Below are 25,946 nucleotides of genomic sequence, written 5' to 3' on the forward strand. Positions count from 1 at the left end.
TTTCGCATTAATTCTCTTTTATTTCCACGTTCAGCGTTTTTAACCGACTTCGGTGAAGAGCTTCTCAATTGGGGCTGTGTGTTTTTAATATATTTCCCTTTTAATTTATCTCCATTTATCAGTCGTAATTTAACCGATTATGTTGAACGTCATATGAGGATTTGGGTTCACAAGTTGCTCGCATTTGAATTTGGTTCAAATTTATTCTTTACTAGCTGACCCGGCAGACTTCGTAGTGCCTCAATCAATAAATAAAAGACCTAAACTTTTGTATAAAATAACCTTAAAACAAACAAAAGGAATCCGTCCGACGGGGGACACATCAAAGGAAAAACAAAACTGTTATTTTTATTTAATTCCGAGCATTTTCATATTTATCTACCTTTTGAACTTTCTCTGGACTTCCACAAATAATTCAAGACCAAAATTAGCCAAATCGGTCCAGCCGTTCTCGAGTTTTAGCGAGACTAACGAACAGCAAATCATTTTTATATATAAGTATATAGATAGATAGATAGAAGATAGATAGATTTCGTCTAGAGTATTTCTGTTCCGAATTCCTAAAAGTACGATCACTGTAAACGAAAAATGGCGCAACCACAGCGGAACTAACTCCAGAATTCGGCGAAGGTTAAAGATATACAAAAATTTTAAAGTATTGATATCAAGATAATACAATATTCCACTTGGAAAACGTTTACTGGATTGCTTGAATATGGATATTTAAGAGAAACAAAGTCGGAAATTATGATTTTTATTGAAAAATGTTTGCTTCTATTCTGTTTTCAACATTTTTAATATAAATTTTACACATTGTCTTTTTTTTGCTTAAATTGGTGGACGAGCTCACAGCTCGCTTGGTATTAAGGGCCCTTAGACATCTATAACGTAAATGCGCCACCCACCTTGAGATATAAGTTTTAAGGTCTTAAGTATAGTTACAGCGGCTGCCCCACCCTTCAAACCGAAACGCATTACTGCTTTACGGCAGAAATAGGCAGGGTGGTGGTACCTACCCCCACGGACTCACAAGAGGTCCTACCACCAGTAATTACGCAAATTATAATTTTGCGGGTTTCATTTTTATTACACGATGTTATTCCTTCACCGTGGAAGTCAATCGTGAACATTTTTTGAGTACGTATTTCATTAGAAAAATTGGTACCCGCCTAGGATTCGAACACCGGTGCAATGCTTAACACGAATACACCGGACGTCTTATTCTTTAGGCCACGACGACTTCTTTAAGGATTATGGCGTAAACTTAATTTATTATTTTGTTATATGACGGTCACATGGTTAATTTATTTTTCTCAAATCCCACAGGCATATTTAACGAAATTTTTAAATTATAAAACCTCCAAAGTTCCATCTATTAAATGTCATTTATTATAAATTACATGTTACTTTTGATCCAAGTTAAGTAGGATGTAACACGCGTGAAGACGGAGGGGTAGCCCAACTGACAGCCATCGCCAAGTCCAAAAGACACGATGCCCACCTGAAAACAATTTCTTGCGTCAATTTTGAGCTGATAACGTCAACCTGAAGCTAAGGAACTCTTGGTACAAATACTAGTAACGTGATTCTCAAATTATTTTGAGGTACCATTTGCGTTATAACATTATTATGGGCGAGAGAGAGCCTTTATCCATAAGTACCGCTATTGTATATATTTCTACATCCTATCAATGTTCCGCGTTGGGTTTTATACATTCGAAAGTTCAACAACATGTCTCAAAGTGGCTTTCAGGGTACAATGTCTATAGATAGGCCCTAGTAATCAGTCGCCACGAGTAGGATAGGACAATCTTTTCCGAACACCGTCTTGATAGGGATTTTGATGGAGCTTTGGGACTAACCGTTATTGTACCGGTATTGTTCTTCTATATCCATTACACCAACACACAGTATGTTGATCTGATGACTAAGCCTCCAAAAAACCAAGGTCAATAATGATATCTATGGGTTCTGTCATGGTCGTTTCTTTTGTCTAAAACTACGCCAGAGCACGACCGACACACTATTATTTATTGGGCTGCGGTCTTTTCATAAAAGATCATACAAATAAGCATTAAATCTCAATATAAATACATTCCAATGATTTTAATTAGCTTGAGCCCCGTTAAGGTCAATTGAACACACCAGATGGACTGCGAAATCATCTGGTTATTGCACAGAAACTATCTGGTATTTATAGAGTACTCACTAATGTTTTTAGGTTATTAGTAAGAACGGTCAAAGGTCCTCCTGAGTCTCCATCACAGGTCCCTTTACCACCTTGGCCGCTGGTGCAGATATGGTTGTTCTGAATCCTTAGACTGAAACTGCTCTGGCACAGATTGTTTGTGATTATACTTAGTGAAACAGTGTATAGGGATGTTGACGAAGGGAAAGATGCTTGAGCTGTGGAAAACCGAGAACATATATTGCTTTAATTAAATTCTTGACGCTACTGATAACGCTATTATATTGCTTACTTACAGTCACTTCTCTTTCCATATCCAGAAGCTGTTGCTGTCATACCAGCAAAGTCTTGCTGAGCATTAGTGGGCAGTGAAACAGCTTGGATGTTGTCTGCAAAAGATAAAATAACTCAAACACTGTTAACTTAATTGCATGGTTTCCATTAAACCCCGGCTCTCTGTCACGGATGTGACAGAGCTCGACCTACAAGCCTTTTGGTATCATTGCTGGGCATAGGCCTCCTCTTTTTATACTACAATGTTCGATAGCCACGTCCGTCCCCCCGTTCTGCCTATCTCATCGGTCCATCACGCCATATGTCTTTCGGAACCTAGAGTCGCAAATCTGAAATGGAATTAGGCTCGACACTTATGCTCGATAGCTTTGATAAAACAGATAATGCACTCACCTTTAAAAATAGAAATTTGAAGACCAGGCAGGGTTTAAGTAAGGAATTTAAATTGTTGCGACGCATAATGGAGAAGCTCTTACTATTAACAGTATGGTCTTTTGAGTAAATGTATCTGAATCCGAACGATGTAACTCTATTCTAATTCTAAGTAGAATTAACTGGTTTTAACAGGAATAACTTAATGCAATATACATAATATTATCCACATGGCTGCGACATGTACATCTACATAATATTGCCCATAGCATCACCAATACCCGCGGGCGGCAACAGCTATTTCCTGTAAGAATCAGCTCTGTACGTTGTTTACGTTCTACTTATTGAGAGAATAAAGAAACTCACTATTAAATACTACAGCAAGGATCTTCACAATCGCAATATCATTTATAATATTCTGAGGGTTCCATGATGAATGAGTCACCACGTCCTTAGTCGCGATCCTTGTTCCCCCTGAGAATATGGTAAGAGATCCAAGGACTGCAGTAAAAGTGGTAGCCTGACTCTCTCCGTCCCACCAACAATGAGCAGCAGTGATTATTCTGGTGTTAGATAGAACTGCTCCACCGCAAATCGATGTATCACTTTTTGGCAAAGTCACAATAATTCCAGCCTAAAAAATATATCATTTAGAATGAAAAAAACATTGGAACGCCTTTTTTTATTGCTTAAATGGGTGAACAAGCTCACAGCCCACCTGGTGTTAAGTGGTTACTGGAACCTTGGCTGCCCCACCCTTCGAACCGAAACGCATTACTGCTTCACGGCAGAAATAGGCAGGGTGGTGGTACTTACCCGCGCGGACTCACAAGAGGTCCTATCACTAGTAAGGCCTTCTCGTTTGATAGTTTTTCAGTGAGCCACGCTCTGCTATGACTTTTGCCATATACCCATGTGTTAACACTTGATGGAACTAAGCGTGGAACTTGTGCCACGTTGACGGTACAGTGATAAAAACCTTCTCTGAAACTACATCAACAACTGCACCAAGTAAATCGGGTTAACGTAAAACTTTCTTTGGTCCAGCGTTAAAGGCGTACGAATGAGGGGCTTTACTCGAAAAACTTTTGACTTACGACACCATAAAGCTTGACTGTGCTCGGTAGATGTGACCTAACTGCATCCTTAATATCATCTCCATATATTATGAACTATCACCAACAACCAGGTGTCCTATAGATTCATTGATTTGAAGTCGACGTGGCCTAAGGGATAAGACGTCCGGTGCATTTGTGTTGAGCGATGCACCAGTGTTCGAATCCCAGGCGGGTACCAATTTTTCTAATGAAATACGTACTCAATAAATGTTCACGATTGACTTCCACGGTGAAGGAATAACGTCGAGTAATAAAAATCAAACCCGCAAAATAATAATTTGCGTAATTACTGGTGGTAGGACCTCTTGTGAGTCCGAGCGGGTAGGTACCACCACCCTGACTATTTTTGCCGTGAAGCAGTAATGCGTTTCGGTTTGAAGGGTGGGACAGTCGTTGTAACTATACTTGAGACCTTAGAACTTATATCTCAAGGTGGGTGGCACATTTACGTCGTAGATGTCTAAGGGCTCCAGTGACCACTTAACACCAGGTGGGCTGTGAGCTCGTCTACCCATTTAAGCAATAAAAAAGTAAAAAATGTTCATCTACCATAGCATAGAACTTGAAACAGAGCGTGTCTTCGATTCAATAACCTTGGAACTACGAATTTCCTGCCGTTCTATAAAAAACCATTATTAAACCATGTGTTATTATACTAGACAACCACATACCTGATACGGTATCAAAGTCGCTGCGGTAACCTGACTTCCTCCGACAATCCTCAGAGCTCCAAACCATTCACTTTTCCAGATATCTTTGGCTTTAGAGATACCGAATCTATTATGATAACCATACGGTCCAATCGCAAAGGTAAATGATAAAATATTAATTAATATAAACGACCGTAACATTTTGTTTTTGTTCGACTACTACCTCAGTGTTGATTGTTGATTGGCTTATAAAGAATTCTTATCGATGGTTCGATGTAGTTATTTAATATGATGAAATGTTACGTTGATATTGATGTTACGTTGTTACGTTGTAAATGTTGAATACGACTGACATGGTCGACGGTCGACGTCGCCCAAAACACGTCATTACGGATCCTCCCGATCCATGAACGGTGCTTTTAGGTACCTCAAGCACCGGTCACCGTCCTCGTCGAACCCGTCGCTTGCGACGAAGGGCTCGATGAGCGAATTAACTCATAGACACAGCCCACTAAGTTTCTCGCCGGATCTTCTCAGTGGGTCGCGTTTCCGATCCGGTGGTAGATTCTGCGAAGCTCTTGCTAGGGCGAGTGTTAGCGACACTTCGGTTGGAGCCTCCTTGACCTCACCTACATATTAGGGCTACGCTGACATAGCTTCTCAAGACTATCAGGTTAGGTAGGAAAAAAAGTACCGAATGTTGTAAAAGCTGACCGTAGACTCCATGCGGGGAGAGGACGAGCATCACCGTTCTTGACAACATTTTATTAAAAACTGCCTCTTTGAGCTCACCCACATGTTAAGGCGAAGCTGAAATAGCCTCTCAAAGCTATCAGCATAGGTAGGAAAAAAAAAGGTCGATGGTGAAGCGAATATTTCGGTCTCTCTTCCACTCACGAGCCTTATGGACGGGCATAGTGATGCGCATTATTGTTGTCGATAAGCGTTATCGATAGTGTATTTAGTTTTGTTATTTTGTGGGTTAGTGATAAAAATTAAAGAAAAAATTGATAAAGCAACGTATAAGTACAAAAGTTTAGAATACAACAAGCCACAGTGGGTTTCATTAATAACGACCTCGGTTATAACGACTTTGGTTATAGCGGGTACTTCTTTAGAGTTGTTACCGGAGCCCATAATTGTTAATACGCTTACCTATGCAAATGACCTTAAAGTGTTAAACAAAAACATACAGTGTGCTAATCATTGATCCGAACATTTGATTTGGACGTTAGACACAAAAAGAAATCTCAAATTATTTTTACTAGAGGTCCCGCATCGAAATTCGACTATATAATTAATTGGAATTTTTAAGTTTGTAAACTATAAGATTGTATTTTATACTTCTATAATCACAAATTTCGCCAAGACTACACTATAAAAAATATTAACAAAGACAAACAATATTTAATCTCAATTTAACAACAGACGTCAAGAACAAAAGTTTGACAATAAATAGTATGCATGCGTGTGTGCGTCAAATACATGGTATGTAGTGTGTGTAATGTTTTCTTTATTTATCTAATGCTACGAATAAATAATAAGTAATTTATTCGTAGATCTAATGTATCTTTTATGCATTATTTAAAAAAAAAATTAGCATTGTGCACTTCTTCTCTATATTCTCTATAAGTGTGGAAAATTTTGTACTCCTCCGTCCGCGCAATTTTCGTAAAAAGGGATACAAAGTTTTTGCTTCACGTATTAATATATAGATATAAAAAATAATTTAATTCTTTTATTGTCTGTGTAGGCAGACGAGTACAGCCCACTCAAGTAAATGGTTACCACGTGCGCACGGACATCAGCAATGTCAGGGGCACAGTCAAATCGCTGCCTACAAACATGATTAGAACGGGATACAGAACCAGAAAAATGCAATAGCAATAGATAATTTCATTCTGTGCATTCATTCATTCAGTACATTTTCATTAGGTGAAACAAATATAATATATGTCGGCGCGCGCCAGGGATGGCTAAGCGGTAGTTTCCGTCATCACTCGTATTTGGTTGAACTCAGTTTATAAAAAGTCAATAAAACCTTTTGAATAATAATTATTGAAACTCAACACACACAACTTTCACAATGACAGGGTAAACCGACAGTTTCGTTCCACATACCGACAGACCGACTGACTGACTGCCAGAGACTCACTGACTGAGACGGACGGACCGTCTGACACGGAATGCTACGACTCTTTTTTTTTTTTTTTTTTTTCCTACCTAAGCTGATAGCCCTAGCGGCTATTTCAGCGTAACCCTAACTTTAGTAGGTGAGCTCACGGGGCTCAAACCTGACGATGTTGCTAACACGAACCCTAGCAAGAGTCGTGCTTCGCAGAATCTACCACCGGATCGGAAACGCGACCCACTGAGAAGATCCGGCGAGAAACTCAGTGGGCTGTGTCTGAGAGTTAATTTACTCGTCGAGCCCTTCGGCGCAAGCGACGGGTTCGACGAGAACGGTGACCGGTGCTTGAAGTACCTAAAAGCACCGTTAGTGGATCGGGAGGATCCGAGATGACGTGTTTTGGGCGACGTCGACTGCTTTCCATTCTGTCCGCAGGATCGGGAATGTAGTTACCGGCGGCCACGATGAGAGGGTTCTCGTGTCGTGCCGCTTTATCGAAGTGGCGCATTGACGCCGACTGCATATACTTACTGATGGACTCTAAGTCCAGGTCGTCATGGAGGTCGACGTTCCTGACGAACCACGGGGCTCCGACGGCTATCCTGCAAAAACGGGATTGAATAATTTGAAATGTTTTTAGGTGTATGCGGGCCGCGTGAGCGAACACTACACTTGCATAAGTCATGACGGGGCGTATGCAAGTTTTGTAGAGTGTCACCTTATTTCTAAGGGACATTTTACTTCGCCTACATATCATCGGGTAGAGACGTCCTAGAATGAAGGCGGCACGGTCGCGTACCGTCTTAATGTGGGGGCGGAATGTCATCCTACTGTCGAGGGTGACGCCTAAGTATTTGACCTTCGGGGCCCACGGTATGGGCTGGTCGAACATCGTGATTGGGCGAACGGCGGGGGCGGGGGTGTTGACGCGCCTAGTCGGGAGAGGGATGCTCAGCGTGGTGTTCGGAGGGCGACCCCTTTTGAAGAGCACCGCTGTGCTTTTCGTGGGGTTGATGTCGATGCGCCACTTCCGGAACCACTGTCCCATGGTGGTAGCTGCGGTCTGAAGTCGTCGATGAAGCAACGCCTTCTTCCTACACGAGTAGTAGATGGCGGTGTCATCGGCGAAGAGCGCCAGATGGGTCTCCGGAGACCGGGGTATATCATTGATATACAAACTGAATAGTAACGGGGAGAGGGCGGAGCCTTGCGGGACTCCGGCTGTGACGTGACGGGGCCGGGAACGCGTTCCCTCGACTCGATATCGGAACGAACGGTTCGACAAGTAGTCTCGTATGATGAGTACGAGCCTGTCTGGCACTCCCATGTTATACAGTTTGTATATCAAACCGTTGTGCCAGACTTTGTCGAACGCCTTCGCTATATCGAAGAAGAGGGCTCCTGTCGGAATGGGTTCTACGACTCTGTCCACGTACCGCCATTTTATACTGTGGCGTTACGGAGTCTACCCTACATTTTGTAATATTTATCAAAACAACATGTCATCATTTAAAATAATAGTCAAAACAACGTAGGTTATATAGGTTATATAGGTATAAATATAGGGTTTTTAAAAACAAGAATGTTCTGTATTTCAAGAAGCTTTATTTCAGTGAATTCATTCTCAAATCACATCGCATTCACTGTCCAAACTAAGTGCAAATATCATCTTTTCGCATTATAAGTGTAAAATTTCCAAAACTATTTGAAATTGAGTTAATATGCGGAATCATTTTGTATCACCAGTATTTTTCTAATAAATACTGTCAAAAGAGCGTAGTTTAGTTTCAGTTTTTTTTTAATTTCTCTATATTTTTACTGCTATTAACAAAATTAAATACATAATTTTATCTTACTTTAAAGGACAGATAATGTAACTGGTAAAAACTATAAAATAAATGTTGCAAAGATGATTAATATTAAAAAATATCATATTATGTTCAACATTTAAAACACTCTAGTAAGTTTTGAAATTATACAGTTTTAATGCGAGAAGACGATATATGTAATTATTATTCTTATTTTTTTTACATTATTAAATCATCTGACAAACAAATTGAACAAATCGTTTACAACAAAACACTCTTGTTTCCCGTCCCATTACGAGCATCTTCTTACAAATGCGCATTAATCCAAGTTAAGAACGCAGTGACTCTTGTGTACACAGATGGCTTCCCAGCCTCACACCCTTCGTTAGGACCGAACGAAATAACACCTATCTGAAAAACAAATTATTAGTTTAGAAAGCGCTGAGAATAATTCCACCTTTTGCTTCCTCGAGGATTTTTTTGGAACGAAGTTCCTTATGGGACGATGCGCAGGGGTACCCTAACCAGGAACAAAAACGTTCGTAACGTAAGATTTTTATTAGTAATGCACACAGTGTACGTCTTAACTTTGTAATTAGGTACAAATTAGTAATGCACACAGTGTACGACTTAACTTTGTAATAACGTACAAAAAATAACATAATATTTTTTTACCATTCATTGACCACGATCTCAGAGCGTTCGTTTGCGCAATACACTAACTCTTATGCAAACAACCGTGAATGAAGTGTACCACAATAAGTTCGCACGTTACCGAATGACCGTGGGTTGTTGCGAAACCTCCAGTTTTATTTTCTTTATACCTCGAATAGAACTTAAAATTAATATTTTTATAATAAGGAACTTCGTTCCAATCCGGTGTCCCACAACACCACACATGTTTTTTTTGTTGCCCCTATATTCAGACGAGCATACAGCCCACCGGATGGTGAGTGGTTACCGTCATTCATGGACGCCAGCAATGTTAGGCGCAAAACCAATCCGCTGCCTTTTATAGAATGTCACAAAGACAGAGCAAAGCAGGACAGTTATTAAACGGTAGCTGGCATGGCTGTGTCCCTGGCATTGTTGATGTTATTGTCATCTATCTATATACCTAGCATATAAAAATGTATTACTGTTCGTTAGTCTGGCTAAAACTCAAAAACGGCTGGACCGATTTAGCTAATTTTGGTCTTAAATTATTTGTGGAAGTCCAGAGAAGGTTTAAAAGGTAGATAAATTTGAACATGCTCGAAATTAAATAAAAATAATAATTTTGTTTTTCCTTTGATGTGTCCCCAGTCGGACGGATTCCTTTTGTTTGTTTTAAGTTTATTTTATACAAAAGTTTAGGTATTTTATTTATCGTTTGAGGTACTACGAAGTCTGCCGGATCAGCTAGTTACCAATAAAACTAAATCCTCAAATTTGACGGTCTCATCCGGTTGTGGTGTCGTTTTTTTTTTCAATAGCCAGGCAGACAAGCTCATGGTATACCCAGTATTAAGTGCCTATAGACATCACAGCGTAATCATCACTCTCCAAGTTGGAACGTATAACTGCTTTACGGCATAAATAGGCAACCGTCTGGTTACCACTTAACATTGATTGGGTGGAAAACTTTGACATAAAATAAGCCACCCATCACCGGTTCCAACACGCAATACGCAATAAGTACAGAATTGCTTAGATAATTCGTGAACTTGTAATCTTACCAAAATTCTTGAATTATTCCAGACAACGGTCAAGGGCCCGCCAGAGTCACCGTCACAGGTGCCACGGTTACCAGCGCCGCTGGTGCAAAGATGACTACCCTGGATCGTGATGGGGAAACTATTCTGGCAGACTGCGTTGGTTATCACAGGCACACTTGTCTGGTATAGCACTGATGTAAGTGGAATGCTGGTTTGAGCTTAAAAAAACGGTCACATTTCAAAAGCTATTATTACGCTGGTAAGAATAACGCTATCTGTCATCAAATGCAGAAACGAATATCAAGAGAACTAGTAATATTGAGAACGCTCGTGAAGTGTAACGCCATCTATTAGCAAATAGGAGAAGCACTTAACGAAATGACTCGCCCTATCCGGAATGTTCTCGATAATTGTAGTCTTGTCGTGTCGCCTATAAAAGCGTTGCAGACATGTGTTATGTGTGATGACAGACGAAAATTGTACAAAAGAAAAGAAGTGGAGGACAGAAACGGTCGCCAAGAAGATTGAAAAAGAAGACGAAGAGGATGGTGATGAAGACAGAAGAGAAGAGGGAAGAAAGAAGAAAAGGTCTTAACCTTCATCATCATCACATCACATCATGCCATTCTATCATCAAAACCCGAATATATAGAACCATACCAGCAAGCTCATCAACCCTGCCTTGATAGGCCGGGAGTTTCAAGCCCGGGCAGAAGCGATTCCCAAAGGCCATCCCGTGCCCCCGTAAGGGGACACGACGACCCGTCAGCATGAAGGCAGTTAGCAATCTGATCTACTTGAAGCGAAACAGCGAACAAATCATCTGAAGCGAAGCGGAAGAAGCGAATTGCAAATTGTAAAGTGTTCTTTAAAATGTTCTAATTATTAAATAGAGTTTTAATTTGTACTTCGTTGAAAGTTCTATTCATCCCGAGCCCAAGCGCGTAATACTGTTAATTAATATTTATTTTTTGCTTATCTAGAGGATAAGATGCGGACGTCTGCTGCAGTAAGAGCAGAAGCCATTATTATCTTACAATTTGATGGCCACGTCAGACTTGCTGCGCATTTAGCTACTACTTGTTAACACAGCAACGGCTGCTTTGTAACCAGAACCCAAAGCGGCGATCACACGAAAATACACTGAATAATAAGGCTCGGGTCACTCGAGAGAACGCTAATTTGTCTCAGATCTCGCAACGAACCTAAACAGACGGACAGAAGACGTAATGGATTACATTCCGCCTTAAAATCAGCTTTAATTGAAATCCAAATAAACAAGAAACTCCAACAACGAAATCTAAATGGAAATCTCAAGTTCGAGATCTGAAACACCTTTGATACGAACGCAAAGGAAATTTAGTATTCCTTTAACGTGTTTTCAAATGGAAATAATCTCACCTGTCTAGACTTTAATTTTAGGATTGTTGTCACAGACAATTCTAGTCATAAACTTAATCGGTCTGGTCTCTAAAAGCGACACAACTGCGTTATTTTTGGTAGCTATTGGGGCTTAGTTTAAAACAAAAAATTTTACATCGATTTTTTTTTGTAACAGTAACACTATCAATTGTAACTGGCTCACAAAGTACTTACTTGCACTTTAATATGTGGACGGTAATTACCATGTCGTTCAAATATTGCATTTTATAACTTTACTGGTGGTAGGAACTTTTGTTGGTCCGCACGGGTAGGTACCACAACCCCGCCTATTTCTGCAGTGAAGCAGTAATGCGTTTCGGTTTGAAGGGTGGGGCATCCGTTGTACTGAGACCTTAGAACTTTATCTCAAAGTGGGTGGCGCATTTACGTTGGAGATGTCTATGGGCTCCAATAACCACTTAACACCAGGTGGGCTGTGTGCTCGCCCACCCATATAAGCAATATATATATTATTTTTTAAATAGAACTAGAAAAGTGACTCCATAGAGCGCCTTGTCGTTCAAAGCAAAGCAGAAGGCACCAGACCGCGTGGAAGACTGTCCATGCGATGGACTAAGTCAAGTTAGCAGTCGGTGGTTGTTTGCATGAGTGTACCAGTCTCACCACAAACCGGGAGAAATGGCGATTGCTCGTGAGGCGCATACCATCTGTCCAATAATACTGAATGACGACCACGACCGCTCTGACAAGAGTGATACGAGAAAAGAACGTACCTGGTTGATATGTTACTAACTCCAAATATTGTCAAAAGGCAATGGATATGTCAAACTGATATGATCCCCAAAATAATTAAGAACATAAAACTATTTAAGGTTAGGAATCACCAGATCGCTTCGAACAAGGATCAAACAATGTATCAAACAGCAACAACATAAATCACCGTAGCTGTTAACGTTACGAATGATAAGGGCCTCGAACCATTCAGCTTTTTGTTCAGCCGCAACGGTACCCTCCGAAAAAAATCCCCTAGAAATTAGTCTGCAGCCCTTTAATTTCCCTTATCTCCGCTGTAGGAACAAACGTGCTGTTATTTACACGAATCTCGGAGGGTTTCCTTGTTGTTTGCCACCCAGATTCTGACGTGATTCATCCCTACAAGCGTTCGCCATTTGTAACCGGCCCTATAGGACCAGGAACAGAGACTGAGGAAAATTGAATTAAATGGATGTGGTATTTTGTACAATCGACACATTATTTGCCATACAACGAACAAATAGGTAGTAAATAGAATCTATCCAAGAATAAATAGTTAAGTTATGAAACACTAGCGGCCCGCTCCGGCTCCGCTCGGGTCTTTAACAAAAATTTCAACGATATTTGAAGTTTAATTTTTTTAAATAAAAGAACACTTATTGCGGCATAACTATAACAGTTAGACATATGCTGTCGCGACAATTCATAAATAATAATGTGTTCTACAAAGCTGTAGACATTATTTTATTCTATCATCAATAGTTTTCGAAGGGCACGCGATGTAACGAATATTTTAGGTAATATTTTTACACCTTGGGTTACATTATTGGAGTTTTAGTAAGGATCCCTATTTTTTTTTTCAAAAAAGATGTATGTGACTCGGGAATAGTGTAACTTCCAAACAGTGAAAGAATTTTTTAAATCGGTTCAGTAGTTTCGGAGCCTATTCAAGCCAAACAAACAAACAAATCTTTCCTCTTTATAATATTAGTATAGATGAAATGTAGTCTACATAACAGCTCAATCACGGAATAGATAATAAGGTATTCCGTGAGCTCAATAGACAACACAGCATAGACATGTGATGCTTAAAAACTAAAAGATCATGCTTAAACAGCTACCGGTAACCAATCACCATAATATATATTAAGCTGTATACTCGTCTGCCTACGCGAGCAATAAAAAATCATAGCTATAGGTCTCTGTTTATATTTTCTATTATTTTATTAACAATAGATGGAACATGTAGCACGTTTTTTTTTAAATAGAAGACAGATGAACGATCATACTAGATCGGGGGCCATACACACCCAAACTATACAAGTAAATTTTAAATTACATAGAATAATGGCTATTTTAATACACAAACCAAAACGTCTGAATATTTCATAGAAGAAATACAATTCAGATCTCAGGTATAGTTACAACGGCTACCCTTCGAACCGAAACGCATTACTGCTTCACGGCGGAAATAGGCGGGGTGGTGGTACCTACCCGTGCGGACTCACAAGAGGTCCTACCACCAGTGATTACGCAAATTATAATTTTGCGGGTTTGATTTTTATTACACGATGTTATTCCTTCACCGTGGAAGTTAATTGTGAATATTTGTTGAATACGTATTTCATTAGAAAAATTGGTACCCGCCTGCGGGATTCGAACACCGGTGCATCGCTTCAACACGAATGCACCGGACGTCTTATCCGTTAGGCCACAACGACTTCATATAGCTATATATAGCTTCATATAGCTTTCCAGAGCTTTCCTCGATTCAGCTCTTTATTGAAACAAATGTCATCCAAACTTCAAAATTCATATTGTTTACGTACCACCACTCGTTTTTCCATATCCTGATATGGTGCCAGTCAACCCTACGAAGTCGCGGTTGACATCGCTGGCCGATGGCAATGGAATCGCTTGAACATTATCTAAGAAGAAAACAAATCATTTTTTGGGTACTTAAATCTACGTACGTTTTATACAAAGAATTTAAATCTTAAATTAATTAATAGCTTTCCAAAAATACTTTCTAATGAAAAAAGACAGCGTGGACTACGTATCATCTAGAGTCTAAATTTCACTTGTTACAGCATCGTATTCACTTCGTCACATCCGATAAATCTAATCATCTTTTTTGTAAGGGCTCTTCTAAATTTGAAGAATCGACAATGATGCCCAAATAAAATTCATTACACTTACTCCGCGTTATAATCGAGTCGAGCATTTTGTTATATTTCTTTAACCTCCAAACATGTTAAAAACTATATCGCTTCCTAACGAATCCCAACTATAAGTGAGACTGTATAATAACTATGTATATATAATTAACAAGTTCGCGTGAGCAACCTCATTTCTGAATATTGCTACTGACTGCGGCGCACCTTTTTCCCATACAAAGCTTAGCAACGTCTAAAAACGTCCCGCGGTAATACGTACATCATATGATGATTTTTTTTAGGGAACGCGGCGGTGTATGCTATGAAAATCGAATGTGTTGCGGCGCTAAGTAGATGCGCCATAGGAATTGGCTCATAAAATAGACGTCCAAAGACGTTCCGACAAAATAAATATGATAATCTAGAGGCCGTCATATGACGTTGCAACATTTCATAATTTTAAAAACACGACGTTGTAAGATGCTACTCACGCGAACGTATTAAGATAAAGTAAAGGGAGTAAAGACAACTTTAGATCATTATTTTGTCCTCTGGTATTTTGGGCTCAATAGAGCAAAATATTGGAATCATACCTAAATCTACCATTACAATATTTTTAGGTGTGCTTATCACGAGGCCAACCTTACTTACTACCACGGAATAGATAAATAAGGTTGGAAAGGCCTTTGCTCTAATTTTGTATTAGAACCAGTGTCGCCGCTTCATCCCCACTATTTTAATTTCTACACATACACACACTGTGATTACAAGTATTTCGCACACAACAAAAACACCCACACATAAATCTCAGGACAGATATTCGTTCGCAAACTAGCACAAAACACCCGTAGGCATACACACTCACACACGCAAAAAGGCAATAAAAATGTTCATACACGCTAGTGCTTGATAAAATCGATATTCTTTATCGATAAATTATCTGATGAATGAATGGAGAAAATGAAACATGAAATAAATATTGAAAAAAAAAACTATTTTACTTTTATTAATTACAAATAGTCACTGTCGCTGGAATAAAACGTATTTGTTAAGCAGTTGGCGCTTGCTATTAATTGCGAATGAATTTTTCAAAACTAAGTGTATTCTGATTTTTTTTATGATAAAATCATTTTCAGTAAAATGTTTAGAGCAAATAGTACTCGTCTTTGTCTCCAGTTTCCTCTACCTGTCACGTCAATCCATTGTTCCCTGGCGTTAGGTTCTTTAGGAAACCTAAAATTTTTAATTTACTGCATAAGTCAAATAGCATTTTACTTAGATTTTAATACGTCTTAGACAATATAGTAAATACCCGTAAATTAGAGGTCTACATGTCCCTTTATATTATACCTTCACTTTAATTCAATGATAATAATTCAATAATAATAATACATATTTATTTTACTCAAAATACGTCTCACTAAGAATATACTAGGTATCATTAATTAAATATAAAATAATGCAAAAATTATCCATGTCAAATGTAAATATAGTCGAGAATTCTGTCGATGATTTTACCACATGGTCACCTCACTATCGACAAACTGCACGGCCAATCAGGGCAAAGGCCGAAATTTCAAAGATTGAAGTGTAGAGAACGCAATGCATGTAGTACATTGGAAGCTGACTTGGTCATTGCGTTCATTGGGCGAGTACACATCGCGCAATGTATGCTATTTATAACTTGCTGCAATAATATTGTTAATGTTTGGAATTTCATAATGCTCAGTATATTTTTATGTTTTAGACAAATAATATTGTAATTAAATGGTAATTTCGACTTACCGATCGAAAGATATACCTCCTCGCTCTATACTTGAGGTCTGATTTTTTGTTTTACAAGTTATAATTGCACAACACGGCACTATAAAGCGGAGATCTGTTCGCCAAGTAGTCCGAAGCGCACTAAACGCGGTGAATGAAAGAATCGGTCGAGTTATGTTTGTTCTATCATAACAGTGGCACGCTTGCCCCGCCTACATTACCATTCCAACCTTATTTATCTATTCCGTGCTTACTACCAATGATAATTTAAACCGTCACTGGTGGATATAGGACTCTTCAAATTTTCCACTCTCTTCTAATCACTTTACGAGTTGCAAATGCCAATTCGTGGTCCCAATCACAATCCCAATTCCTCAAGAACACAACTCTTTCAACACAAGATTTATGAGATTCATTAGAATACCGATGACACATCACACTGACCGAAGACTAAATGATCTATCACGTAACAAAATACAGTCAACTCAGGGACCACAAATAATTAAAACAAAACCCATTAAGAATGTAAAACGTAATTAATACTGTAGAATTAGGGATCGCAGCGCATAGAATAAAAGTTAAACTGTTCCAAAATCTTCTGTTATAATAATTAAAAATTAATTAACACTTTTATTACACCTTGCTCATTTTTTAACCGTCTTCGCCATCTTCCTTTTCTCTGTCATTCTGTCTGTCATTCTCTTCTCCCTTTCTTTCCGTTTTCTCTCACTCACATCTTAACGCTCCATTCCAGACTCTTTTCATACGTTTCGTTCTTACCAATCATACAATACTAGTTCCGAATCTGCGATTTAATTAATTTCAGATCACTCACTACTGTATGCAACACTAGTGATCCTTATCACGGCAATATCATGGGTGTAATCGTTAGTGTTCCAATTAGGGTGGACAGTTACAGCTGAGGTGTCAATCCTGATCCCCCCAGTGAATATAGTCGTGGAGCCGAGTACTGCTGTGAACTGCTTCGCTTGACTCTGGCCGTCCCACCAGCAGTGAGCTGCAGTGATGATCCTCGTGTTGGAGACAAGAGAGCCACCGCAGATTGACATCCAACCGGTCGTTAAGAGCGCCACTAGTCCTACCTGAACGTGAAATTTTATTTACGAGTAAAATCGCTAAGCTGCTCTAATAATTAAAATGGTATGTAAGATAATATTGTTGTTTTATTTACATTCAACCATTACAATTTTATATGGCATTACGTTCATATTATATATCACAAACAATGGCTCAAGCAACTTGTTGTAAACGAATATGATGAGCAACCCAAGGCCATAGTCAAATAGGTGCTTACAGCTCATCTTGTGTAACACAGAGCCTATAGCACAATAATGTACAAATTTTAAGCATTCATGGAAGTCTTTCTTGCGAATGTCAACAATCTTAGGACAATTTGTTCTTGACTTGATTACAAAAGGATTATTTCAGCTTTCAAAAAATAGACGGTAAGGACTTATGTAGCACATACAGAGCACGACTTTAATATTATATTCTTATTGCCTCGGTACGTAACGAAATCTTTAAAGGTTGTTTTACCTACGTCAAAGGGCGGGATCCTTTAACTTTAACTTGATAATTTGCAAACGCATCAAAAGCCCATTACAATATAACAATTTTATTAATTCGCTTCGTTTTTTTAGTTTTAAAGCTACGTGTTTAGCTTATGGTCAGAAACGGGACAGGAGTTTAAGGTGACAATATACTAAGAACACAGAATCTTACATGATGTGGTATCACAGATGCCGCTGCAACTTGGCTTCCTCCAATAATCCTACTGGACTCCAAACGCTTCAACTCATATGCTTTGGGCACTCCGAACCTCAAATGATAACCGTATGCAGGTCCATTGAAAGCATACCCATTCGCAAATATAACTGCACATGTCAGTATGAATAAGACAGAATAACGCATTTTGTCCAAATTCACAGAAATCGAACTGAAATTTACTTGATTGCACACAGTTTATTTGAATCTATTTTAATTTACACTGATTGCGGAATAATCAATACATTATCAGTTATCGTTAAGATAATGTAATCTTTATAACGTATTAATTGCTTTTTGTTTTCCGATTTGAGAGATCGGTGCAATTTATAATACAATATAAATACAACATTCTGAATGCAAATAAATTTATGAGGTTTCTATGCGATGTGGAAGTAAATGTTTATTTAAAAACTTAAACAGATAGATCTCTTCGCTATTTTAGATGGATAAACAAGCTCGTGGCTCTTCTCTTATTAAAGGCTTAGTGTAACAGCCACTCCCTTATAACTTTAGGTCAAGATCACACTATGTATAGCTACATCTTCTCCCCTTCAAAATGGCACACATAATTGCTTAGCAGCATAAATATGGTGCTGAAATGGGCGGTACGAAATACCTACCCAATATCTTACCAGAAAGTACGATTAGATGGAAATGCGATAGTGAGAAAATACTACAGCCCAATCTACGGAGAATATGTTGATCGTATTTCTCGACACCCATGCGAAGTGATGAGTTGTTGTTGTTCTATATTATACACCACGCCAAACAAAAAATAAATTTTAATTTAGTCTTACGGTAGGCAGCGGCTTGGCTCTGCCCCTGGCATCACTGAAGTGCATGGGCGACGGTAACTCGCCATCAGGTGGGCCGTATGCTCGTCTGCCTACAAGGGCAATAGAACGAAATAAAATAAAAAAAATCCGAATCCAAAACTCATGATTTTTTATTGGTTCTCTTGTTATTTAAGATTTTATGTTTCAGAAACTGAATTGTCCAAATGATATTTTCAAAATAGATTCGCTTGTATACAAACTGCGAAAAATCATCTCTTGTTTCTCATTCAGAATAAAACCTTATCTTCAAAAATATTGCATCGATATTTATCAGATCTTCTGTAAACTCGAAAGCTACGTTCTTCTGTTAAAATTAAGAAGAAAAAACTTTAACCTTTAACATTTATCTTTGAGTTTATTCAATTTATTTAATGGTCATAATACAGCCAGTTTTTTATTCTCATTTAAACACCAAAATCTAGATATCTTTATCAGAATCTTACCGTTATTTCGAGAACTAATGTAAAGCAATAATAATAATAATATTGGATTCCGCGACGCGTTCCTGAATTCACACGTGAATTCACGTGGCCTTTGGTAAGACGACCGGTGTACTCATATCGAGTGTTGCGACCTCGTCGGGGTCCAAATCCTCTGTGAAGTACGGATAAAATACGCAATATACAAAAATAAAGGGTATTTTGATTAAATTAAAATTGACGACATTAGGCGGGATAATGTAGAACGGAATATGAATGAGTAAAGAAAATTAACAAGTTTAGTGAGTATTTATTTAAAAAAAAATCGTTTGTCTGTAAAGTCGGTTTGCGGACGATAGTTTTACATGATAACATCATAAAGAAACATTGATGAAAAATTGCATACTTTTTTGAATTGAATTATTATCTCTGAATTATCATTATTTTGTATAATAAAAAGAAGGAATTAATTGAAAATTACATTTTTTTCGGTAAATTAACGCTTGGGCCGATTGTGCCTCTAATTGAAAATTACCTTTTTTTTTCGATAAATTAACGCTTGAGCCGATCGTGTCTCTCTGTCGCTTGGTCCGCGCTCTCGCTCGCACGCTCATGTTCAGACGAAACGTGACAATTTTTCGTGCATGCAGCCGGCGTTCATACATTTATAAGACGTTATAAAGTCAAAAATATGTCCACATATGTGGCCATTTAGCGTAAAATTAAATATTTCAATAATAAAAATAAAAAAAAAAACCTAAACATATGTATATTCCAGCTTAGAATTTTCGTTTTGATGCGTTCGTTGAGTTGAAGCCGAAGGGTACTAAAGTTTCAACTTAACCCAACAATGTCCGACCATTTGGTACATGCGATACTGCCATTCGATTCCCTTCCATGGAACAATTTAGGAATTACATCTGTTGGAAATTATGGATACGAGGGCGGCACTGAAAATTTCGGGAAATAACGAAGTGACACAACATTACTATTTAAAAATGTATTTATTGCTTTTCGAAGTATTCTCCGCAAAATTTGACACATTTTTCCATACGATGGAACCAATCATTGAAGCAACCATTCCATTCGGAAGTTGGGGTCTCCAAAATGGCCGTTTTGTAGGCGTCCACAGCTTCTTCAGGTGATGAAAAAATCTGTCCACGCAATTTATTTTTTATTTTAGGGAAAGTATAGAAATCATTAGGGCTTAGGTCGGGGCTGTATGGCGGATGGTCTAATAATTCTATGTTTTCTTGCTCTAAAAACTCTTTTGTTCTGTGCGCGGTGTGAGAACTCGCATTGTCGTGATGGAGGATGATGCGGCGGTTGCAGTTCTCTTTACGGAGTTCAGAAACGACCTGTGGCAAACAAATGCTAGCATACCATTCTGCATTAACCGTTCTTTGTCCCTCAAGAGGAATAGTCGTAACATGGCCGGTTTTGGAGACAAACGTGGCCACCATTTTTTTTGCAACACTCCGTGAACGAACAATTTTTGTTGGCTTTAACTCATTTTCGAACACCCAAACTCGTGACTGGTTTTTTGTTTCGGGTTCGTACGCGTATATCCAGGATTCGTCACCTGATACAATGTTGTATACAGCATTTGAGGATCCTGCGTGGAATCTTTCAAGAGTTCTGACGCACCAAGTAACGCGAGCCGCTTTTTGCTCTTCACAGAGCGAATGCGGTATCCATCGGGAAAACAACTTTTTTACACCTAATTGTTCATGCAAAATTATTTGTATTTGAACTCATGCTAATGTCTAAAGTTGCCTGAATTTCGCGGTATGTCACAAGTCGATCTTCCTCAATCAGCTTACGCACAGCATCAACGTTTTCTTGGGTGACTGCAGTTTTTGGACGACCTTGACGGGAATCATCACTGAGCTTGACACGTCCACGTTGAAACTCAGCAAACCAGCGATAAATTGTGGTTTTGGATGGGGCTTCATCACCAAATGCAGAAATCATCCGGTCAACACACTGTTTTTGTGTTAAACCACTTCGAAAGTCATAATAAATCATCGCTCTTGAATTTTCTCGAGTCAATTCCATTTTCTCAACGACTAAACAAGTTTGACAAAACCTCGTGACAAGACCGAGAATATTTTTTTAAATAAATAAATGGTATTCGATTTTTAAAACCAAAGAGTTTTCAATTAAAAAGATTTTAATATGACAGGAACAGTGGAAATATTCCATTCCCGATACTTTTAGTGCAGCCTAGTAGGTTAATTGTGAATAATGAAAAATACGATCAGCTTACATTTATAGCATATAGGATATGCAAGCTTTATTGCAAAGGATTACGTTTTGAGAAACGTCCTTGAGCCCGAGAGAGTGATCACTAACTAATGACCTTAAGGAAACAATGTTTATTTTATAGTGAGGCCTGTGCTTCTTTTCCCACGCATGGAATTTATTTTTGTAGGTATGACCGTAGTGCTCGAACAATTGTAATAAAAACGCTGAGTTATGATTGCAATCCACTTCAAAGCCATTAGAGCCAACTGTTGGAGTGACAAAAACTTAAATCAAGCTAATCTTACAAACTACGATTCAATTTTGTACAGATAATTCAACAACAACAATAAAAAAAGATGTGTGGTGTCGTGGGACACCGGATAGGATCGAAGTTCCTTATTATAAAAATGTTAATTTTAAGTTCTATTCGAGGTATAAAGAAAATAAAACTGGAGGTTTCGCAACAATCCACGGTCATTCGGTAACGTGCGAACTTATTGTGGTACACTAATTCATTCACGGTTGTTTCCATGAGAGTTAGTGTATTGCGCAAAGGAACGCTCTGAGATTTATTTTATTTTATTTTATTGAATTGAATATAGATGAATTATAAATATGTATATGAAAATTCATGGTCAATGAATGATAAAAAAATATGTTATTTTTTGTACGTTATTACAAAGTTAAGTCGTACACTGTGTGCGTTACTAATAAAAATCTTACGTTACGAACGTTTTTTCCTGGTTAGGGTACCCCTCCGCATCGTCCCATAAGGAACTTCGTTCCAAAAACATACAGTCCACCGCCTCTTCTTATAAAAAGAAACTAAATTGCATCCACGTTGCAATCCATTAAACCCTATTCATCTTTAAAGCGGGTTTCTATCTATCTATCAACGAAGGTTCACGCGCGTAAGAACGTGCCACAAAAATCGCTTTAGCGCTGCATTTTGTTAACTAAATACAGATTTTAATAGTGCACTAGAGGTCCCGCAGTGGTCGAAATTCGACTATAAATAATTGGAATTGTAAGTTTGTACACTATTATGATTGTATTTTATACTTCTATAATAACAAATTTCGCCAAGAAAACACTATAAAAAATATTAACAAAGACAAACAATATTTAATCTATTCTCAGTTTGACTCTGTTGTCAAGAACAAAAGTTTGACAATAAATAGTATGCATGCGTTACACACACTACATACTATGTATTTGACGCACACAGCGTCAAATACATAGTATGTAGTGTGTGTAATGTTTTCTTTATTGATTTAACGTATCTTTTATGCATTTTTTAAAAAAAATATTACCATTGTGCACTTCTTCTCTATATTCTTTATAAGTGTGGAAAATTTCATACTCCTCCGTCCGCGCAATTTTCGTAAAAAGGGATACAAAGTCTTTGCTTCACGTATTAATATATAGATTCTGTCAAAACATGGACGACGAGTTCGCTCTAGTGAGTCCAAAATAAAAAATAAATTGAAAACTGAATCATAGTCCTTCCCAATCTCGGGTGTGCTTTCGTAATGGACTTTTCGTAATTGATCAAATGTTATTTTTAGTTCGTTCGTAGCCGATGGCGATGGCGGGTACATTTAATTTGCTTCTTTAGACGACTGACACGGATGGGTAACGCTTTGGAAAAATTCAGGCTGAGAATGGACAGACTGTTTTCATTTGTTCAAAGCTATTGAATTTAAAGAAACGAAGGCGGATGTTTTCGTAAAAAAAAACGGTTGTCTGTAAAGTCGGCTTACTGACGATAGTTGAACGTGACGTTCATAAGAAAATACGCCTCAGAGCGAGGTAACGCCGCATGAGTCATGTTTTTTCGTGCGTGCAGCCGGCTCCATCGAATTATAAGACGTTGTCACGTCAAAAAACTAAAATGTTAATAACTTTTTTTCTTATCACAGCATCACTAACATAAAAGCCCAAGGCAATAAAATTATTATAACTAAATCGTCGTTGCTCGATACGTCGAAATATTTAAAGTAATTTCGACCTATCGAATTTTTTGAAAATGACGCTGAAAGATTTTGTCCCATAGATAAAGTTCAAGGGTGGGTTAGTGGGTCAAAAAGTGGGTTAAAAATATGTTTTTCGATGTTCCTTATGCTTCAATTACAGGAAAAACGCACAAGACCGAAACGAGTAAGAAGCCTAGACCACCACTATCGCATTTAACAATGACATTTCCGCTGTCGGGAATTGAAACCGAAATGTGTGGATGATATAGTCGTGGTCCATTTAGCCATGGTAACTGCTAGAATAACGAGGCAATGAACGGCAAATACGACAGCGTTCCCAGAAGACCAATAGAGAGTTTGAAATAAACAAGCAATGTATATTTCCTTGTCATCCGAACACTCTTTAGACTTGTTTCTTTTGAAATGTCCGGATTGTTGTTGGCGCAATGACCTTTGCAACATTCATTTGTTTCCGTGTGACTCGTATTCAGTTTTATCTCACACTAGAGGTCCCGCAGTAGTCGAAATTCGACTATAATTAATTGGAATTGTAAGTTTGTACATTATTATGATTGCATTTTATACTTCTATAATCACAAATTTCGCTAAGGCTACTCTATCGGAGGGCCCAATCTCGGCGGTCCGTGCTGGAGTCATGGTCCAGACGGCTGGCTGATCCTTCGGCCGGTCGTAGGACCGTCGAGGCGATTCGCCCGGTCCTTGTGGATTGGGTGAATCGTGACAGAGGACGCCTCACTTTCCGGCTCACGCAGGTGCTCACTGGGCATGGTTGCTTCGGTGAGTTCCTGCACCGGATCGGAGCCGAGCCGACGGCAGAGTGCCACCATTGTGGTTGCGACTTGGACACGGCGGAGCACACGCTCGTTGCCTGCCCCGCATGGGAGGGGTGGCGCCGTGTCCTCGTCGCAAAAACAGGAAACGACTTGTCGTTGCCGAGTGTCGTGGCATCGATGCTCGGCGACGACGAGTCGTGGAAGGCGATGCTCGACTTCTGCGAGTGCACCATCTCGCAGAAGGAGGCGGCGGGGCGCGTGAGAGACGCACTATCCCGCCGCCGTCGAGCGGGGGCCAGGGAGGCGGATCTCGCCCAAGCCCTGGCCCTCTAAGTGTTTCGGGTCCCCCTCACATGTCGGTCTGGGGACCGGCGAGGGGGGCCTAAGAAGACGACGTGCAAGCTGCTCTGCACGCGTTTTACGCAAGAGCATCCGGGTGATGGAAGGCCGGCTATCCTCGACTCACGCTGGTTCTGGTCCAGCGGGGTATTCCGTAGGATAGCTCACTCTAACCGGCGCCATCTAGGCGGGCTTCGGATAGCCTGCCGACTGAGAGGGCTGGTGGTCGTGGCGCCGACGACCGCCGGTCCGGCTTCCCGAGGGGGAGGGTGATGGGAGAGATGTGCTCCGCACTAAACGCTTCACTTTCCCCCCTCTGCCTCTTCATGAGTTCTGTCTCATGCGAGGTTTGGACGTTGGTTGTTGAGCGACAGGAGGTTTTAGTCAGTTCGACTCTGACATGCCCCTCCCTCCATCCCCAGTGGAGGGCGGAAGTCCGGCGATTTCCTCCTGACAAAAAAAAAAAAAAAAAACGCTAATCTATAAAAAAATATTAATACAGACAAACAATATTTAATCTATTCTCAAGTTGAGCACAGACGTCAAGAACAAAAGTTTGACAATAAATAGTATGCATGCGTGTGTGCGTCAAATACATGGTATGTAGTGTGTGTAATGTTTTCTTTATTGGTTTAATGTATCTTTTATGCATTATTTAAAAAAAATATTAGCATTGCGCACTTCTTCTCTATATTCTCTATAAGTGTGGAAAGTTTCATACTCCTCCGTCCGCGCAATTTTCGTAAAAAGGGATACAAAGTTTTTGCTTCACGTATTAATATATAGATGAGCCCCTCGGTTTTAAAGTCCTTATACTATGTAAGGAGTGAGTTTATTTTTTTGAGCATTTCATTACGCAGGATTGGACCCCGCCAAAATGGCTGTAATTCCATTTCGCCAGACGTTGGGATTCAGTAAATCATGGACTTTCACAATATCAGTACTTTCCCTCCAACTTCGTCCAACTTTCGCTTTCGAGCTGCATTTACTGGTGTTCTAATAGTGTTGGGTGTGTGATGGGTGGGTGTCGATGAAACTTTTCCGTTATCTTTTTGGCTTAGAAGGTGCACGTATTCATCAGACCACCTGGCATTCAATGGTTCAACGTAAATATGGCCACCGACCTTACGAAATGAGTTCTAAGTCTCAGTTCTATAATACAACGGCTGTGTCATCCTTCATACCACAAGGGTGGTACCTATCTGTCCGGGCTTACTACTTTTAGTATTAATT

At 39.2% G+C, this 25,946-nt stretch overlaps 1 protein-coding gene and 1 long non-coding RNA gene across 2 annotated transcripts; both read right to left on the bottom strand.

The window, feature by feature from the left end:
- Positions 1–1,366: 1,366 nt before the first annotated feature.
- Positions 1,367–18,342, bottom strand: LOC101737974 (coagulation factor XI). Its single transcript, XM_004933575.5, has 10 exons — positions 18,058–18,342; positions 17,150–17,417; positions 14,224–14,322; positions 10,280–10,476; positions 8,880–8,972; positions 4,644–4,838; positions 3,221–3,488; positions 2,485–2,577; positions 2,210–2,406; positions 1,367–1,501 (listed from the first exon to the last, which is right to left on the bottom strand). Exons 1-10 carry the CDS (start codon positions 18,244–18,246, stop codon positions 1,397–1,399), a joined length of 1,704 nt encoding a protein of 567 aa, XP_004933632.2. The 5' UTR covers positions 18,247–18,342; the 3' UTR covers positions 1,367–1,396.
- On the bottom strand, positions 15,524–17,138 carry LOC134200889 (uncharacterized). The gene is made up of 2 exons (XR_009975990.1): positions 16,336–17,138; positions 15,524–15,783 (listed from the first exon to the last, which is right to left on the bottom strand). It is a non-coding gene; the product is annotated as an uncharacterized LOC134200889 (long non-coding RNA).
- Positions 18,343–25,946: the final 7,604 nt, after the last annotated feature.

Source organism: Bombyx mori, chromosome 21 (assembly GCF_030269925.1).
Source record: "Bombyx mori chromosome 21, ASM3026992v2".
NCBI lineage: Eukaryota > Metazoa > Arthropoda > Insecta > Lepidoptera > Bombycidae > Bombyx > Bombyx mori.